General features: G+C 39.8%; 1 protein-coding gene across 8 annotated transcripts in view; it reads right to left on the bottom strand.

The window, feature by feature from the left end:
• PPP2R2C (protein phosphatase 2 regulatory subunit Bgamma) overlaps positions 1-21295 on the bottom strand; it is a 154061-nt gene that overhangs the window by 44779 nt on the left and 87987 nt on the right. For all 8 annotated transcript variants that reach the window (XM_054172456.1, XM_054172462.1, XM_054172457.1 and 5 more), the window contains 2 exons: positions 1246-1343; positions 472-637 (listed from right to left, as the gene is read on the bottom strand). In XM_054172456.1, coding sequence (XP_054028431.1) covers positions 472-637; positions 1246-1343 — 264 coding nt within the window. The remainder of the gene's footprint in view (positions 1-471; positions 638-1245; positions 1344-21295) is intronic.

Below are 21295 nucleotides of genomic sequence, written 5' to 3'. Positions count from 1 at the left end.
TACTGCCTTCCAAAGACTTGTGTAGCTCTTTAGAACTTAAATAAACCATTCTGATGATAATGAATGAAAAGGAAAAAAAGAAATTCATCTCTCTCACCTACATGCATTTACATATCTACAAAGAATGAAAATTCTGACAAATACAGCAGACAAAATTGTACACCCTCAGTGAAATGCAGCTGCCGAGTAAGGTGATGCCTTTGGCTTAAAAGTCATTTCAGAGTAGCACTGCATGTTAATAGCAAAAATGGATAACTCTCTAAATGTCTATGGACAGTCAATAGGAAAAACCCTGTGACTGTGAATAAAATACATAAATAACAGCTATGAGAGCCAGTTTGACAGTCCTGGTAAACCATGGAAAAGGAAATTACGAAAAGACTAGATTAAAATGAACAAATGTATACAGTCAGCAGCAAAACTCACACGAGCAAAATGCTGATACGTCCTATAAATGCTCATCCATCTTACCATTTGTTGATAAAAGTGAGTGAGCTGCATTTTGCTGTGGTAACCACTTGATCTTGTTTATTTTTTCTTCAATCTCCAAGCTCTTCAAATAATCAAATTCAGGTTCATGGCTCTGGAAAGTGCTGTAAACATTGTACTCCCCCTGATTGTAAGGCTCATTTTTACTCTGTGGAGAATAAGACCAACAAAAGTGTTGTTTATGATGGCAATATAGTTCCATCTCTTAGGAAAGGTGTTTAAGTAGCCTTATAAATATAAAAATATTGAAAGTATAATTTAATTTCTCATTTAAAACATGAGATTGATAGATTTGCTTCTACAGGAATTACATTTCCTGTAAGTATGTTGGAGCAACATTTAATAAAAGACAAACATTTTTTGAAGGGTCAATTATCCAGGAAGACTTTGTACAAAATAGATGGACTGGGTTTAAAAGTGAAACACAGAGGTAACACAGCAAATGCATTGTTTTAAATTGAATGGTTCTAATGAACAGGCAAAAGCTATTAAAACAAGAAGTAAAAGAAACAAACAAAAAAATGTTATCTGTTATTATGCTGAAATTTTGGAGCTCTGAAGCATTTTTGTTTGGGACAGCAAAATTCCAAGTAAAAGATGCTTACCCTCTTCCACTTTCCCTCCAAAGAGGTCACATTCTCTTTTACTGAATCTTGAGACTATAACCAAGTCCTTTTCAGTTAGATCCAATTAAAGTATTAAAATTAAAGCCAAGCTTTAGCAAGCTGTTAAGGACTATATTGGTAACTCACATACCTCAGGTTCCCTTTGGAATATAACAACCCGACCTCCCTTGTCACCAGTAGCCAGCAGTTCTCCAGTGTGGTTGAACTCAACTGTAGAAATAATATCAGCTGGAGGAAGAAAAAGACAAAAAGGCAAATGTTAGACTGCTACTAGAACACAAAGCCATCAGAAGTATCAAGCACTCCACAAAAAAACGCAACAAATGAGGGGTTTGAAGGAATACAGATGAATTCAACAGCAAGTCACTAATGCAAACAGGCTGCATGCCATTACCATCCGAGGTTGCTACACAATGAAACAAGTGCAAACATAACAAGGCAAATTTGTGTTTCCAGCACAGCTGCAGTTTTGGAGTGGAGGAGATCTCTGGAGAGGTTGTGCTTCAAGAAGAGCAATTTCAGGCTGCTACAGAGCTTTTTTTCAGTACTGGAGATAGCAACAGCACTGGCCTCCTGCTATTCCTCTAGCAAGGACCAATGTAGTATCTCAGCCCTGCTGCATGTATTATTTACTCTCCACCCTTTATGAAGGTTTTCATATAAACCTCTAGCACTAGTTTTCTCAAATATGTGTTTGAGACAAGAGAGCACAAGCAAAGTACATGTAGCCTGTCCTGCCACTGAGGAATGAAGGCAAAACCAGAACTGCACGCTGTGCAATGCTGGCAAGAGCACGTTCAATCCTTGTTTTGGATAAACCATGTCAGCACCATAGAAATGTGTCACCAAAAGATAAAAAGATTCCAGTCTCTTCTTTTTCTAATTTTCAGCAACTCATCTTCTCTAAGCAATGGCATCAGCTTAAACAAGAAACCTCAGCAAAACCTGAGGCCAGCCTTCTGTACAAATTGCTCTACATCAGGATGAGAAGGGAGCAAAGAAACTAGTTCTGTTTTTGTGACAGTAAATGCTAGAATCATAATCCATGGTTAATCCTATGCTATTAGCATAATTTAAATCAAAATGCCTAGTGCAAATTAAGAAGCCATCATATACACAATCACAGACAAATGCAGGGTATTACTCAGAGATTGCCCATATGAATCCTCTATAATGATCAGTATTCACTCATCAGAAACATGGGCCAGATTTTTAGAAGCATCAGTAGATAGCAGCTCCCCTTCAGGCACAAAAAGCTGTGGTTTTCAAACACGTTCATCATCCATCAGTTTACACTGAGAACAATGAGGCGACAGTGGGCTAAGCTCTTTTGAAAACCTAGCCCCAGATGAATTCACTAAAATTCAAAGGAACAGAAATAACAAGTGGATGTACCACTTACTTGATACATTTTATGAACTGAAAACATCTGTTCCTATTATTCTTTTAATAAACTAGCAGCTTCTATTGCCAGTTGCTCTCATCAGCAACACAGCCATCCAAAGCTAGATTCTTACTGGAATGTTATAAACAATTCACCAACTGAAAAAAGGAAAAAAGTTTACCCTAATTTTTTTAATAAAATTTTCACCATCAAACAGTTCTGTGGAAAAAAAAAAAAAACAAAACTAAACAACCAACAACAAAACCAATCAACCAAACTCTCCTCTTTTGTCCTCCACACACTATACATGTAAAGGAAGTAAGAGGAATTGTAAAGTGGGGATGCAGTTTGCTTTTTTACTGAATAAAATGTATGAATGCCTGAGAAAAAATGGGACATGACAACTTACAGTAGTTTGGGTCTGAACCCAAATCTTCTCCAAGTTAATGGTATTTGATTTTTATGTGGGCTTCCACATAAAGCATGTCAATTTTATAGGTCAGCACTCCAAAAGCTCTAAGCTTCTTAGAATACATGAAGAGTAGAGAAACTCTGTTTATGGTTGGCATGGGGCTTGGATGGGTTGAAGCTTGATCTAAAAAAATGGTGTGGGGAGGTTGTTTGTTTGTTTTTAATCTAATCAACTTCCCTGGCATGTAAAGTTCATTTCTAGTGCTTCCAGTGGAAGAACACTTCTTGACTATTTTATTCTTATCATGCAAAATTCATGCTGATAGTAGGTGTGAGCTCCTGCTTATAAAATGATAACTGAATGATTTTGCTTATTTAAAGCTGTATCTCACCACAAAGGCAGAACTCCAGAAGACTCAGTGACAGTCCTTTTAGAATGGAGACTCAAGGGAGAATGTGATATGCATTAAAATACAGGTGTGTTTGTGTCTATGTGCGCATATGTGTAACACATGATTTTCTCAACAGGTCACAAAAGAACCAGATAAAATAACTATTCAAAAGGAATAAATGGTATCCACACATGCAAATTCAAATGCACTTGCTATTGGCCTGGAATACTTCCACAATGGCAAGAAATACTCTTCTTTACATTCACAATGGACACAAAAATATTACACTGCACTTGGCAGAGCAGTAGAGTCCATGGTAACTGAATCAGGGTTATAATAAACCAGCTCTGCATTCTGTTATTATATTGCATTTGTCATTAAAATATTGCATGAAGTGATTATTGCTTAAAGAAAAGCAGCTAAGACATTCAGGATCTGTAGGGAGTGTGCAATGATGTCGTTCTGAGGCAAAATGCTCTCCCCCACAAAGCGTTTCTTCCAGATACATCCCTCCTTTCTGTTAGAAAAACTAATTCTGAACTGCAGCCTACCTATCATTTTAAAAATAACTTGTTCTGAAAAAGAGCAGATCCAATATTACAACCTTAGAGGCTATGCAGCTTGTTGGTTAAAAAAAATTATCCTTGAATTGGAAAATCACTTTTATTGATCCCGTAAATAACAGTTGAAAGCAACAGCCAGGGAAAAAAAAATCTCATCCAGCATATCTGTTCAGCAGGAGAGTATTAGTCATGCTGTTTTCATAAAAAAAAGATTAGCCAGGCTGGCTCTCCCTAAGACAGAGGAGGAAGGAACAGAATCAATCAACAAAGCTCTTCATACCCTTCTGCAGAACATTCCCCAACATATTTATTAATGCTGTAGCAACATCAGGCACTACAGTCCCATCCTGCAGATTCTTCCATTGGAGAATGGCCCCCTGAGCGTACAGAGCAATTAACTACCAGATTTCACCCTCTCCAGGATATATAAATGCTCCACAATGGAAGAGTTGATGAATTTGTATGTAGAGTAAGCCCCTGGTAAGGGATGGCAGAGATGAAAGACTCCTTCCAGCCTTCTTCTGCACTACGCCCCTCATATCTCTGCTGTCAATGCCAAGCTTTGCACTAACAATGAGGATTATGAGAGGCAGAGATAATTTACCTTTTAAGAACAATTATGGATAACCTCGGTGCCAATGGGCAAATATTTCCACTCAGATTACAAACCCCAATTTTTTTATCCAATATTAATCTCCCTACTTCATTTTTAAATTACCCATTTTGTCAGTGCAGAAATGCATACAAACTTGAATTTAAAAGTCACACTGCTCAACACTTTACAGTTGTTGACTGAGAAAAGCTAACCAAAACCCACCAAAAGATGAAAATACTCCAGGGGGTACACACCTGGTCCTCTGTTCCACATCCAGCCACGACAAATTGTTCCAGGACATACAGCACATTACAGACCTCATTCCCCAGACTAATTTTGCATATTCACAGAAGGACATCACATTACTCCTCAAGCTTAAACTGACAGCAAGTTTTTCCTGATCCAGGCTGAATTATTTCATTCTCTGACTCCTAGTCACCTCTGTCCTTTTGTACCACATGAACAAATTCCTCTGCAGCTTCACAATTTACAGTTTTCAAATGTGCTTAATGGCTATGCTGAACCCAACAGCTGCTGCTTAGCTAGATACTCAGCTTTTCTCAGAGATCTAAGTCTATCATTGTACATCTGTGCACATCAAGATATGTCTAGCTGATTGTACTGCTCTTCCCTCAACTCCATGAGTACTGCTCCAGCACAGATGCAGGCAAATGAACCTTCCAGCAGCTCTCCCCCCAGGCTTGCTGTGTACTGACCTTTGTTCCATCCCACCCCATACTTTTGGGTGTTCACTTTCTAGCCTCTTAACAGCTTTTTTCCCAAAGGTTTTGTATAGCTTATTCCTATATGACACAAGGAGGTCCAAATATCTTTAGAATAATTTGAAAACCCTTATCCCTATAACTATTTTGGGGCACTCAAGCACAACTGTAGGCCATTTTGCACCTAGTCTGCACTCACTAAAGCAAAGTCTGATTGTACTTACTCATTCTGACTTTTTGGTCAGAAACCTCAAACAACTCTAAGGAAAGCTCAACTATAAATTACTGTATGTTACTTTTACTAGCAATTCGTACCTTTCTGGGGCCTTTCATGTGAAGGCCCTGGTATACTTTATTTTGCTCTAGAAGATTCTCTCCCTCTACTCTGCCCTTTGAGACCCACCTGTAGTACTGCATCCAGCATCCCCAGCATAAGAAGGACATCAAGCTGCTGGAGCGGGTCCAAAAGAGGCCAGGGAGATGATCAAAGGGCTGGAGCACATCCCTTAAGGGGACAGGCAGAGTTGGGGCAGATCAGCCTGGAGAAGAGAAGGCTCCGGGGAGATCTTAGAACAGCCTTCCAGTACATGAAGAGGGCCTGGGAAAAAGCTGGGAAGAGACTATTTACAAGGGCTTGTAGTGATAGAATAAGAGGGAATGGATAAAAGCTTCAAGAAGGGAGATTCAGGCTGGATATTAGGAAGAAATTCTTTACAGTGAAGGTGGTGAGACTCTGGAACAGGTTTCCCAGGGAGGTGGTGGATGCCCTCTCCCTGGAGGTGCTCAAGGACAGACTGAATGAGGCCTTGAGCAAACTGGTCTAGTGTTAAGGTCTCCCTGCCCGTGGCAGGGGGGTTGGAACTAAATGATCTTGAAGGTTTCTTCCAACCTAAACCATCCTATGAACCAGGAAAGCAAAGAAAATTTCAAACCTATTTCACCCAATACAGAAATGCAGGGGTTTGGACAGCAGTAGCAATTTTGAGGGCAAAAACCATCATGCAATGGTACAAGGAAAAGAAGATCAGAGAATATAATATTCTACTGAATTGCAGTGTAATCCTGATGGAGAATTAAAGGATTTGGAAAGAGCCAGAACACTGGAATTAAGATCAGTACTTTTATTTTGCTAGGGAAAAAAACCCAACCCAACAACAACAACAACAAAAAATCCACAACCCAGTATGAAATCCTACCAGCCAGAACAGGTCAGAACTTCTTTATATCACATCCACCACAATAAGCATGGCAACACAGTCAGTCTGAGCTGACTGAATCAGCATCTAGGTCGGGGTTTTGTTGTGTGTGTGTTCCCAGTGGCCAGCAGGCAATCTTGTAGTCTACGTTATTTCAACCAAGTTCTGACCTGGCCTAACCTTGGTTTGTGAAATCCAATAAGATCACAGCACAATCTGGCATGGCTGCAAGCAATGTTCAGTCACACTGATACGAAAAGTCCCTGAGGAACATAATCTGGAAGTAACAACAAAGAAGCTTGCAACAAAGAGAGCCATAAAACAAAAGGATAAATGGTAGATAAAAGAGGGGCAGTATTACAGTGTCTTGTGTGAAAGGAGGGTCATTACAGCAAGCTCTGTTGTCAGAATTTAGTTGAGACCTGGACAACAAAAAAAGGAGGTGAGAAAACATAATGGGTGGAAAGAAAAAGCCTGCTACTTTTAAAGCAGAAGTTTCAAAGGTTCCCACAAGCAGCTAAGAAACAGGGTACACAAAACCTCAAAGATACGAGGCTCAGAGGAATCCTTTTCTGAAACAGCTGGCAGAGAGATCCTTCACAATGGAAAAATTCCTACTTGAAGCAGCAGACTCTGCAACATGCATTCATTTTGGGGTTGCATGACACTAGAAACTACCCCTCAAAAATCAGGTAAACACAAAGCAAAGCTCACACTGCCCACTTTGGCTGTGTGAGAAATCTAATGCTAAAAGCCAATGCACCAGAAAGCCAACTCAGCATCAGCCCTGGCTGATAATGAGACTATCATAATACTGCTGACTTTCACAGGTCCATGCATTTCTATGTCCTCAGGGACCAAGGAAAGCACCTTCCCATTCAGAATATCTGAATTAAGTTCAGTTTCACTCTAAAAGAGAATGTATTTGGAAGAGAATCTAAAATCCAAATCCAAAATGTGCACCCCCTCTGTGAGCACCTATGACTGCTCTGATTTGCTGTTTCTAGCCTTGAGCTTTAATAGAGCTGGCTTTTTTCTCCAATATATTTATATGCATTTAAGAGCTTAGAAAACATTTTCAACAGCTTTTTAATCACATGCTGATTTCTAGCTGTATTCCTCAAATTAGAAAATCAGAAAATTACCCAACTCCTGGAGCACAATCTGAAACAAAAAAAAAATTTGCCTGCAGGACAAATACATAAAATAGATTCTCTGGGTTCTGTGCTTCATGCTAAAAATACCCCACTTCATATTGAATACAAGTCATTGAAATTCACTGTCTCATAAAGTGGCACTCCCCACCCCCAATTTGATTCCTAATTTGAAAGCTCAAAGCCTTCAGAGGTTTTGGGCACCCATATCCCTCCTGTAGAGTACAAAGCCTCCAGGAAAAGAGGCCAAAGAAACCTGACCCTCTGCCCACTGAGGTAAATGGAAAGTTTCCCACTGTTGCAGTAGTAAATAAGGTCAAGGAACACGTCAGATGTGGTGTCGCTGGAAATTAGGACACACTTCTGAAAACTTTGGCTAGAGTTTACATGTACTTCAGTTTCTTCATGTTCAAGGTGACCTGCTTAGATCTGTGAGACTTTGCCAAGCTTCAGTTGTTAGTTCTGCAGAATGCCTAATTAATGTTACTATTACACTTGCTGAAGTGACTAAGTGCACTGCTTTGTGCCTTCATAACATGAAATACTCAGTGGACTGATGAGAAGCTTGCTGCAATTCCTTTTATATCTATTTAGGGGCTCCCAAACAGTGGTACTCCCTCACCTGCAGCAGCCCAGCAGCTTCTGAGTGCTGTGAGACTGGCACTGTATACCCACAAGTGATGCAAGGAATGATTCCAGCCCTGATTCCACTGCCACTGGAGATTTCCAAAGCAGGTAAACCTGGGAAGCACTGATCCCTCCATCCTGCTCACTCTGAACAAACTGGAAAACTCACTAGAAAACCTTTCACCTTTGGCACATCAAAGCCATTTGGTAACACTGCTTATAGCCATTCTTACAAGCAACACTTTAAGAAAACACTGCAAATCAATCTATATTTTAGCATAAAAATATGCAGAGAAAGCTTCTAAACTTTGCATCTCCTAAAAGCTTCTTGACAGCTTACACTGTGTAGCACATGCTAGTAATCTACTCTTCTGAGATTTCTTGGAAAAAATGAAAAATGAGGGGGAAAATATAAAGGCAGCTGGACATTTCTTTTTTTGTCTGGGTTTACTGTCAGGTGAGACAGTCATCTAAGCTAAGGGCTCAACAACAGGCTTGAAACACTCCTCTTTATAAACATCAGCACAATTAGGAGATCACAGGACCACAACAACTGTAAAAGACCCTTAAGATCGCCAAATGCAACCATTGATGTTGCCAGTCCACTCCTCTTACCAACCAAAAATTAAAAATCACCATGGCCATCACCCTATTGAAGGCCTCTTCCAACCTGGTTTATTCTATATTCTATATTCTATGCATTTACAGTTTCCAGAATGGGGCTTAAACTGGTACTCACAGAAGGTAGCCTGCCTGAGCTGGGAGCTTCTGCCCAGCTCCATGTTACTTCCCACAGAGGAGCTGCACAGCCTGGCTGCCAGCAAAAGACAGCTTAGAAATGGTGCTGCCAAGTGCTAAAAATGCTAGGCAACAGCATTTTCTTGAGAGCATAGAAAGACCTTGAACCTCTTCCTTCACTTTGGAGTAAACACATGCCAAAAATGGAAAGTGTAAAAAATTATCACAATAGACTAATTGTACAGAATTAATCAGAAGCGATATTAGGCTTGTGTATAATAATTGCCATGACCTACAATAAGAAGACATCAAGTGTTGCCAAAAGGCTGTTTTAAAACAAGGACATAAAAAAAGAATCCCACCCATATTTAGAATTTTAAAAGGAAAAGCACTAATTTAAAATATACCAGAGAGTAATGAAAAGTCATCAAAATCCAAACTACAATCCTAAATAACTAGTTTCAATGTGAACATTATTTTCCCCCTATTACATGCAAACTTCAACAGAATTTCACTGCCAGCTGATTCTGAACTGCTTTTGGGTGTTTTTTTCCTCCTCTTAACAGAGCAATTAAATTCCAGAAGCACAGCTCTCAGTAATTCTGTCACAGCAGTTCTCATGTTCAAAGTGCTTTCTGGGCATTAAACCCCCAGTAACCCAAGGAAGTCAGTAAGGAAATGTTACCATTCCCATTTCACACAAAGAGAAAAATGAAACAGATGCTCCAGAGTTTTTATCCAAGATCAGAGAAACAGTTTTGATTATACACATACTTAGGGACAGATAATCCAAGCAGTGGCTCAGCAAAACATTTCTATTTAATAAAGCTCTTAATCACTTGTCTAGAGACCTGGATGCTCCTGTATTCAGTTCAAGTGAGTATACGCATTGCTAAATGAACATATTGATGGAGCCTTAACAAACAAAACCTTGCAACAGCATGTACCAAGGAAGAAAAAGCCCCAGCGAGGAGGCTTTTGGGTGAAGCAGGGGGGATATAATCTTTAAAATCATAAAAAGGTTGGAGCTAGGAGCTGGACTACAGCCAGAGTCTTCATGTGCAGTGTTGAAAAGGAAAGCAGAGACACAACAGCCATATCTGCACTGGTAAACGAAGGAGAGCTCCAGGATGTTCTTGAGCTTTGTAGTGCTATGATTCATACTCTTAAATTGCTAAGAACAAACCACCTTGGCAGAATTTTGGATGGGATAAATTGCTTTCCTCCAAATACCACTGGCATGGGTCAGGGGTTGTCACCAGCCAGGGACATTTCTCAAGAGAACAGACACACAGACATGATTTTTTGGAAACAGTGCAATGTCACCCTCAAAGGGACTGGCCCCACCAAGCCAGCTGGTCACAATGCTCCCAAACAATCAGAGTCATCAGGCAGATGCACTCAGTGACTGCAACTCATAGGATTAGAGTAGCACACAGACCAACAACGCTCATACTCTGCTACGTCAACTTATGGTAATCTGCTATACTTGGCAGAGATGGGGGCTTCTCAGAGCAGAAGGGATCCAGAGGCTGTAGAACTAGCACAGAGAAAACAAACTGCATTTGCTTTTCTCAGTCTTAATGCACAAGGGTAGACGGCAGTGTTTAAATCTACTTGGACAACAGGATCCAAATAAGCTACATCACTGGACATCTCCTCTGTGACTCCCAGCAGTGGACCAGCAAGCTAAGGTCACACACAGGGCTTGCTGGCTGTCACAGGAGTTCCACGCCAAGTGGTGTAGATGCTCATCTAGCATTAGCATCTGTTTGCTTGGCAGGCTGCAAAGGCAGTTCCGCTGACAACTCCAAATTTGCCTCTGGGTCTGTCACAAGATCATATAACTGTGGGACTTCTGGGAGTGCCTAATACTTCTTTGATGAAGATCACACACATCAGATCCATTCTAAGCTGCTTTGAAATCACTGTTTGTGACCTTTCAGAATTGTCCGGATAGTGTGGCTGGCCTAAGTCTGTAATTTGAAGCCAAGCTCAAAGATCATGCAATAAGTTGTTCTTGCTTGCAACAAGATCTCTTCTGCAAGTTAATGGCCCAAGACCAGAAAAAAACAGATTTTGCTGGTGTTGACATGGTTTGCTACTACTGAAAGAACACCCAAGACAGCTTCTAAGCTGGTCAAAAAATGAACAGGAAAATTTTATCAGCTTCCTTATCAACCCTACTGCTTTAAGGTTTCAGATGAGTGTAGAAATGATATAAAATTATAGCAGTGGCTTACATAATTTTACATTGTTCTGAAAGCTCATAAGATTCAGTTCATGAAAGGCCAAGAGTATTTATATATATCTCCAACTAAGTCAATGGGAAGAAAGATGGGATTACTCATGTACTTAAAATGAAAAAGCATGTTAAATCACTCTATTATCTCAGGAACTAGAGGAACTCTTGGTGCTTAAAGACTGAATTCTAGATACCTGGAATGTGCAAAACCCAGTGAAATATTTGCTCTCAACTGTGAATGCATTGTATTTCAATAATTACTCATTAAAAAAAATACTTGAAGAACAGAGGGCATTAAAAATCAATGCATCTTTCCCTACTCTGTGTCTGATAAAGGAACTTCAAACACTGTTAACAGCCTCAAGAAATAAACACTCCCTTTGGGCTATTCCCAAATGACATCAATTACATAACAGGACTAGATCAGCATCTATTACAAATGCTATGGACAGTGTTTAAAACAGCAGCTGTTTGCTGCTTAGGCAATTTCATTTCCCTCCCCCCCACTCTAAGGAATGTAGCAGCACACAGGTAACCCAGCAATTGCATAAAACAAACTTGAAAGCTCTTTCCAATCTGATCACACAACATTGCAATGGGAATTCAGACTGTTCCTACTGCATCCACAACTAGAGAACATGGACTTCAAAGCTCCAAGCCTCTCATGTTTAAACACCAAGCACAATCATTCCTTCTTCAAAAAGAGGTTAAATGCAAATTATAGCTTCTGACAGCCTACTGCTAAAGCTGAAAAGTTAACACCAAAATAGTCTGGAAAACCAAACATCATTAGGTCAGATTTCTGCCTCCTCTACACAGACAGACCCAGAGGAATTTATTAGGAGCCTGCCTGGATCAGGAGGGCTTCAAAGCATATGGTTATGTCTCAAAAATCTGCAGGCACCTTCCTCAAGGCCATGCTTCCTGCAGACATACAGTTTGAGAGCTGCTAATTTGCAGCCCACACAGATAACATTTAGAGATCTAATCCCTTGAAAAAGTGCAAGGCTTCCAACTCCCTCCCAATATCCTTGAGGCTGTGCCTTACAATCATCACTGGTTGTTAAAATAGAGTCCCCAGTAATTATTGCTGTGCTCTCAAAGCAGAGCAGCCTTTGCTGCAATGCAACAGTTCTGAGGCATGTGGCCAACTGAAGCCTCAAGTCTATTTTAATTCCACTATAATTATAAACGATAGCTATGGAGTTGAGATGCTTCTGAATTTGTGTTTGTATGAGGGTGTATTTATGCACTGCAGAAGAGCACTGCAGAGGAATATCTGGGCTAGTGCTGACTGAATTGGCATCAGAGCCAACATAACAACGTTAGCACAACACTGCCTGAGACATCACTGCTGTCAGGACACACCACCACGTTCAGAGCTACAAAACATACCTTTTCATCATCCTCCATTAAGCAATGTTGACATCTCCATTAAATACAGAATGAAGAGAAAAGGTGTTGACAGGTTTCTCCCAGGCAAAGCACCACAGAACCACACTGGTTAGTTGTTCAAAGCACTGTGATAAGTGGAAAGTTTTACCCAGGTCTGAACTGCAGATTAGAGGCTGGAAATTTTGCCAAAGGCTGGTTGAGAGGAGAGAGACATCGTGTTCTCCAGGCCTGGCACCAGCTTGCTGTTGCCACTAGACCTCACACTGCAGTGAAGGGGCCAGATGCAAACTAGGACACCATTTCTTAACCCTAAAAGACACTGTCTCACTACAACATTTCTATTTTGTGTTGTTATCCCCCAATAATGCAATACTTACCAGCAATGTAGCAAATAACCTCTTTTTACTTCAGAAGGCAACATCTCACTGCACTCAGCTACAAACATCAACTCAGATCTAACACATACCAGTTTCAGCATTGCCTAAGCTTACACAATTAGCAGCTAATTCATGTGAGAAAGAGGTTTACTTCTACACATGCTTTGCATTGGAGTATCCAGTATGAAGCAATGTTATATATATTGTTAGCATTAAGTATACTTTCCACTGAAACCAGTAAGGAGGAGTTCTGTAATTATTTATACTTCAGACTTCTGCATTATTGGAATGTCACTCATCTGGAGTAAAGAAGAAATTGTGTAAGCAACACATCACAACAGATTTTGAATGTGCTGTCTGAATATTCAGAGGAGGCATTCTCCACATGTAAAGAGAGAAATACAAATGGCATCTTAAAAAAAATCATTTCAGGAAACCTGCCTCAGAGTCTTGTCACAAAAAGAGCTAGCTCTTATTTCAGCCAGGGCCTGCAAAGTCTTCACCACTGCCTGGCTTTTAAAGTCCTGTAACCTCCCAGACGATTTAAGGCAAAAAGAGCTTGCAGCAAGACATGAGGAAATACAGGAACACTACTCCAGGCGACATTTGCTTACCCGAGAGAGGCACACCCCAGTCCTCAATAAGGATCTTGGGATTTGCCCTGGATCTGAGTACACACAGGGAAGCTGAAACAAGCAGAAAAGCTTCTTTTCCTAATGATTTTACACAGATTTTTGAGCTCCATTCAACAGAAGAAACTAATTATCTGCCCTCTTCCATCCCACTGTTGATTGTCCCAGTATACCCTGGGAAACTGTCTGCCATAAGCATCCAACCATCAAGCTGTCACAAAAAAAAGGTTCCTTTTTACAGAAAAATAGACAAATGAGGATCATTATGATAAAGGCCCTTTTATGAGGGGAGAAATTTATTGTTGCACTAATGTTTCTCCTGATGATGGGAGATCAAGAGTCTTTCAAAAGATGTCACAGTAGAACCTGGCCAGCTGGAGCTAAAAGCATACTGACAGCTTCGGAAAGCCAGCATCAACCCATACAAAAATTGGTATTTTTGGTAAAAGAAAAACAAGACCCTATGAAACACCCAGAAAAATCTCATGCTTTTCATCTGATATTGGAGCAAATGACAAGATTTAAGAGCCAGCTGGTAAAATAATGAAGGCAAGAGGCCAGTGAAACTATATGAAGCTAAGAGAAACTGCCTCATACTAATTAGAAACAACGTGCAGTCTGATGACACTTTATAGACTTCAATTACTATACACGGTGGGAAGGAGGTTTCAAACATCTGTATGATGATTATTCTCCACTGGGATGTCATTTACAGTGCAAAGTATTAAAAACAGGGCCAAAAAATCAATTATAATCTTTGTAAATGAGCAGATTCTTGATCTAAGGGATTTTAACTTGTGTGTAGATACGGGCTTTAAAAGAAGAGAGCAACTGAATTGACAATGAAAAAGAGGCAGCAACCTCCCCCTGCCACCTGACTTGCACAAAATTAAACCTAAGGATCATTAAAATGGTATTCTGGATACGAAGTGTATGAACAAAAAACATTATGATAAGTCAAGCCTAACAAAGCAGTGACTAACCACAAGCAAGGTTCAAGGAGAGGCTTGCTTTATTTAAGGGTTTAGGTGAATACCCAGATATACTGTCCATTGCCAGGGATTACTTGGATGAGTAAAGGTATGTACACACTAGGTAGAAATATGAAATCAGATCTTTTATTGCTCTGAACAATTCTTTTTCATATTTACATAGAAACCCACAAATATGCAAAAGTGTCAGGGAGAGTAGGAAGCAACCATTAGCCAACAACAATGTCATTTCAGCTGGTCCTCTTTTACTCATTGAATGTTGAGGTTGGAAGAGACTTCCAAACGTCATCTAGTCCAACACCACTGTGGTAAGCAGGGATCATCACTAGACCAGGCTGCTCAGAACCTTGCTGAGTTTGACCTTGAATATCTCCAGGGATGGGGCCTCCACATCCCTGGGCAACCTGTTCCACCACTCTCAGGGTAAAGAATTTGTTCCTAACACCCCATCTAAATCTCCTCTTCTGTAATTTCAAACCATTGCCCCTCGTCCTATCACTACAGGCCCTTGTAAATGTCCCTCTCCAGCCTTGTTGAAGGCCCCCCTTCAGGTACTGGAAGGCTGCTATTAGGTCTCCCCAGAGCCTTCTCCAGACGGAGCAACCCAAGTTGAGAGGTGTTCCATAAGTGCAGAGAACTAAGGATTTTACCCAAAGGAAACCTAAATAATGCAGTTTTCTCTGGTAATTTATGTAAACCCATAAAAATATAAAATTCACCGCTGTAAAATTAAGAAACCCACAAACCAACCAACAAAAGAAGGTTGTTTGAATGGATTAAAGGCTTTCTTTCCTCATTTACTGGTTTTCAGGCATGTCTGTTATCTCTGAAGTGAAAGCCATGCTGAGTTTGTTCAAAAGCAAATGGGAACAGCAAAGGTCAGCTGCAGAAAATGGCTAGAAAATGTGTCAGTCATTGCATCAGAACCTTAAATCATAGTACAGAATCTGGCAGAGTTAACCTGAGCTTGCAGATCACCTGTATGACCAAGCACTATGAGCATTTTGTGCAGACTGTAAGATGATTGTACGTTTTTCTCCTGGAGACAAAATTTATTTGCCTTTGTCGAGGTAGATTAATGACCTACCAATATACTGCTGTACTTCAAGAATATTTTAAAGGATGGACTAGTGTAGAGTGCAGACCCTTGCTGAGTAACACCAAAAGCATGCTATTTCTGTGCTCTGAAGGTTGTCTCCTAGTAATTAAGGAGGTACTAACCTGAAGTGTTGGGTTTGACCTTTACAGACCTAAGCTATCCGGAAATCTAGCCAAGAGAACAGGTTTTCTGAGCACTTCCCCCCCACCCCTCCTTTTGCTTTTATAGTGACGATTAGAGAGAAGCTGTCAGTGCCCCTCTGACATTCTGTCATTTGGTCAGACAGGACCTGGACCTATTAAACTCTCATTCAAACTTCGCAGCTCATTTCTTCTGGCAGGTACCTGAGGAGAACCTAAAAGGATATCCTGGAAGAGTTGTTTCATGAAGCTACCACTGTTTTTTAATAGGCTACTACACAGATGAGCGATTTTGACATGATAGTGGGGTTTTTACAGTTAAGACAGCCCAGAACATAGGATGAGATCCCAACCAGCTGTGTACAGTCAAAAATGGAGGCATCTTTCACAATCCTTGGCCTCTCGATCACCATGGAGCACCGTGGCTGTCACAGGTGCTTTGGAAGAAGGAATTGCAAAGCATGTTTAAGAGCGTGTTCTCCACACCATTAAAATGAAGTCTGAATTTCACATGACAATCCAAGACAACTAGGCTAATGCAGGGTGTCTGCAGCAGAATTTCAGCAGCACAGCAGCCTCCCAATCTATTTTGAGCAGTAGCAACTACTTACTTAAGTAGAATCAGCAAGCGGCCACATTCCGTATTGTTGGCAATAACAAAGCTGGAACACCTCTAACAGGCTACCTGGGGATTACTTTAGCTTTTGTTATCAAAAAAGAAAAGGGTTTTTTTTCAGCCTGACAGCACCATAGAAACTCTTGTTCACAGTGAATGACACATGAACAGAGACTGGTGTTTATAATTTTCTGCCGGTTAAAGACTCATTCCCACTCCTATTGAACTAAATGAGCCAGAGCTGCCATTGATTTCAATCAGCTTGTCAGTAGACCTTAAAGATACTAACCATCAGCACTTATTAATATGGAATTATCAGCGGCAAACATATTGACTAGTCCATCTAAATACTTTATCTTCATTCATCAAAACACTTACTCCAAATGAACAAAGACAGAAAACTGAACCCAGACCAAAGGTCATGCTGAACTGAAATTGCAGAGACTGCTGATACATATTACCAGCAGCGGCATCATGTGTATTGCACCCAATCAAACCCATAGACACAAGTATTAAACAGGAAACACACAGCACCACCACCTCCCTCCCCCACCTCTCTCAGTTTACCAGCAGTTCAAATTCTGCCTCGCTCAGAAACATCCTCCACCTTTGTACATAAAACATGAAAAATCCATAAAAATAATTTCATACAACTGGCTGCTTATTTGCTGAAGGCCTCTAAAAATAAAAGCCAGTGAGTGTAAATGCTATTACTCTTGTAAAAAGCTCTTAAACTCCATTAGCATCGTTTTTTAACTTCAGAGAAATAGTTAATGTCCTATAAAGGAGAAAAAAAAGAGTGGTAAAAATTCTGAATTTAATTATATGAATGGTATTCTATATACACTTAATTGCCTAGCAGTAACACAACTGCTTTCATTACTCTTTATAGCTTCAGATGCCCATTAGCACAATCCCCAAGGTTCCTTATGAATAATTAGATTAGGAAAGGGGGACTCTCTGATGAAACGCAATAGGATGTGATGCTTATGAAACAGCACATCTTGAATCCAGATGCTGACATGACAACATCATGAAGAGCTAATTTGCACATCCAAATTAATACCATCATGATGATCACATAAAAGAAAGATATGCACACAGAATGAGCTACAGAAAAGGATGTCAAAAAGAATCGAGGTGCTTATATTGCAAAAATGCATCTTTTTGACATTTTAACCTAGTTGGAAAGGTGCAAATAGACCAAATGTCACATTCATGAACACCTAGCTACTTAAGCAGACTTACTAGGATTTCATCCAGTGTTTGGCAACACACAGGCAAGCTGTTTAATAAATAGTTATACCCATCAAACATGTGCAGCACTCTCATCAGCAGGTGAATACATTTCATTACATTTTATGAAGTATCTATTTTCATTTGATACATGGAGTATCTCTGCACTGTTTGGTGCTTCTTATGTATAACAACAATAAAATAGGTAGTGATACATATTTGAAGGATCTCTCTGTGGGGCAAAGCAGATACAAACAAATGGGGTTTAAAACCAACATCAGAGAAGAGTCAGGGATTTCTGCAGCGCTCATGAATTGTCTGTCTGCATATCTGCACATCTGAATAGTTAAGAAATATCTCCCTCAAATCCATAACAGAAAATAATGGGATCTCCATATAAAGGGAAATAATTTTCTTTTACTTCTGTGGTTCTCCCACATGTAAAGCTTAAAACACAAATAAATGTGTTACAAGGCAGGCTCTACCATTTGTTACTGGGACACAAATGGCAGGGAAGTCTGCTCCTCTCTCCACATTTTGCAGCATGTAACATACATGGATCCTGTTTGTCCTATGCATTTGAGACTGCTCTGTGTTTAGAAACCTACTAGAAAATACCACTGAAACAAGATCCATAGGATTCAAGTGAGATGTATGCAGTTAGGGACTAGGCCATAGCTAGCTCCAACTATCACAAAAGTGTCCAACCTGGAACAGAAAGATATATTTAGAAAACAAAACAGCAAAAAAAACCCCAACTCCAAAACAATTCTATATTCTCACAGCAATCATCACTACATTGTGGAAAATAAAACATTTTTCTGGGTGAACAATACACACTTAGAGGGAGGTGGGATGCTAACAGGGGAAGAACTGCAAACCTTTCCACTCTGGGTGGTTATGATGAAGGACATGTTCTTTGTGTACATAATATTACATCTGCTACATGAACACCAGGAATTACAGGGTGCTTCATTATTCAATCTAACAAAACACTCCTTTTAAGAGAAGTTTAAAGCGCCAGCTTCTTCATTACTACATCCCAACAGTCTCTGCATACTGAGATTGATCCAGCACTGGTTAAATCACTAGGTGTTCCTTCCAGGGACTTCAAGGGAAATAGTATCAGAACCAAAGCCTACACACAGAATACGTTAACAACACCAAAAATCAAATAACCAGCAAGACACACAGGCAACATGCAGTGAGGCAACATACGTGGGAAATAAGTGAAAGCTTTTATTGGTGTATGAAAGCAATTTCATGAGCTTTTGCCACTGTAATTTTCATGCTTCCCATACTGATCTGCCTTTTTTTTTTCCTTCCCTGTCACCTCTTGCTGTGCACTAAGTTAGAAGATTCTGGTGGCATGTTCATTTTAACCACCTATAAGGCATCATACACTCTTGTGGCACTGAAGTGAATAAATAACACAAGGCCTTTTATTTTGAAGTGACACAACTAACTACTCTTTGTCATGATGGATGTAGTACCGACCTGAATAAAAGCCTCAATTTGATACAATTCTTCATTTCAAAGCTCAAATGTTGAAATAAGATACATATTTTTTAAATCTCCTATGCATCATCCCATGCATAAATTCACTAACCATCATGCCTAAAACCAGAGCTGTCATGCTAGTTTTGACTCCTCACAGTCTGCCTGTCACAGAGTCTCTGCTTTGTAGCAGCACTGAGACCCATTTCTGGACTTGCATAGTGCAAATGGATGACATTTCAGTTCCCTTATTCCCTCATCTGCTTTCCTATAATTCTTCATTATGTGCACAAAGGTTGGAAGTCCTGCCCTAAAACATGCTACACTGTCAGATGATTTAGGGTGGTCTTGGCAGACAATGGTTTCTGAAGTTAAATCAGCCTAGGACCGTGCAATAATTTATATACTGGTAAGATCTAACTTGAAGTCCACATATAAATTCATCCATGTTTTATTGCTAACTTTTCCTGTGGAATGGTCTCACATGAAATGAGTAATACTAGAACTCACTAAAATCAGGAGATACACGCAATCTATCAAAACCCTGAGGAACACAGACACTGATTAAGGAAGTCATTTCAAAACTGTGATTCTTGGCACAAGGCAGTTTCTGTGAAATATTTGAATATTATTTTGTCAGACCCCCAAAAACACAACAGGTAACAAAGGGCACAACAGTTCCTGAGCAGGTCCTAAGCTTTTCAGTATTTTCAGACTATAGCCAGAAGGTCACTACCACTCTGGCTCCTGCCCTTGTTTGCCAGAGCTGGGATGCCATCCATAACATGGATGTAACACACATTTTCTTAATATAGTAGCTCTAAACATGAACATTTTAAAGCCATTTAAAGATATTAATAGGACAAGGGGTTGGTTTTACTGCTACCTCTGTTACATCCCAGCTGTATTCTCTTTTTACACCAGTCTAGTAACTTCTCACAAGGACAGAGGGGTTTTTCTTCATATAAAGAAATCATATTCAGATAAGATTTGTAATAAAGCTCATCATTCATTCCTCCTCACTAGTCTCTTTATTACCCTCATTAATACTGCTTCTCCATCTACAGACCTGTGCCTTCAAGTGCTTCCTCATCTTTAATTTCTCTCACCTGACTAGGCTCGTGGGACTTATCACAAGGTAAGTATGTTCATATGGCTTCCAGGATTTTTATGTATGTATCTAGTCTCCGACTTGCAGAGATCATAACTGGACGTTTAACAGTCCTTCTCTGGGAACCACTTATATGCATACCAGAAGAGGTGTAAAATTGCCTGGACTGGTGATAACATTTCAGTGTATTTAAGTACATTCACAGTTCTCAGTAACAGAAGCTGTTATTAAAGGAAAGCCCTGGGAATTTACGAAGTTAAATTTGCACGGAACCCCTCGCATCTCCATAGCCACCTAGATTTTACAGTTGTCTAAACACCATGCACATTAAAGAGAGATAAGTCTTAAAGACTACATCTTTAGGTTGTTATAAAATCCTGCCCTGAAATAAAAATTAATGAACTTTAAATTAAAAGAAAGAAAGAAAGAAAGAAAAGAACCCAAATAAAAATTAACTACAAGCACTGGGGGATAGATAATTATTATTTCCCATCTGTTTAAAGGGAAAAAAAAATGTGCACAAAAGTAATTTCACAAGCCTTCAGCTAGATCTGGAATTGGGAAGGGGGGGGGAAGGAAAAAAAAAAAGAAGTGTCAGTTGATGAATTACAAGCTTAATTACATCTGGGATAAAACAGTTTAGAACCCAAAGGAAAAACGATTTGCTGAATGTCAGTATGCTCAGATGCCCACCAGCGAGCAGTCCCTCCTCTATGCCAGGCTTTCAGTGAAGACAACATACATGTCAACCACAGTAGAAGAAACACAAACTAATGAAACTGTGTGTAAGCTGTAATTACACTGTCTCAATGAATGGCACTTGGGGTATTGTGAACAGATTGTACATGTTACTTCACACAGGGCTTAATGAAGCATTCCCTGTTCTACAAACTTCACCTCTTGATTTAATTAACCTTCATACCTACACATGCCCTACCTACCAATCATAAATGTTGGAAAACCTTTAAATAAGTTACAGTGCATTTGAGCTACATTAGAAAAGTACCAGAGGTTGAGTTTATGTTCAATTTGGCAGCTCAAAAGTGAACTGCAAGCAA

Source organism: Dryobates pubescens, chromosome 23 (assembly GCF_014839835.1).
Source record: "Dryobates pubescens isolate bDryPub1 chromosome 23, bDryPub1.pri, whole genome shotgun sequence".
In the NCBI taxonomy this organism is placed as follows: Eukaryota; Metazoa; Chordata; class Aves; order Piciformes; family Picidae; genus Dryobates; species Dryobates pubescens.
Note: the sequence above shows the minus strand (reverse complement) of the source record. Positions and strands in the feature narration are given on the sequence as shown.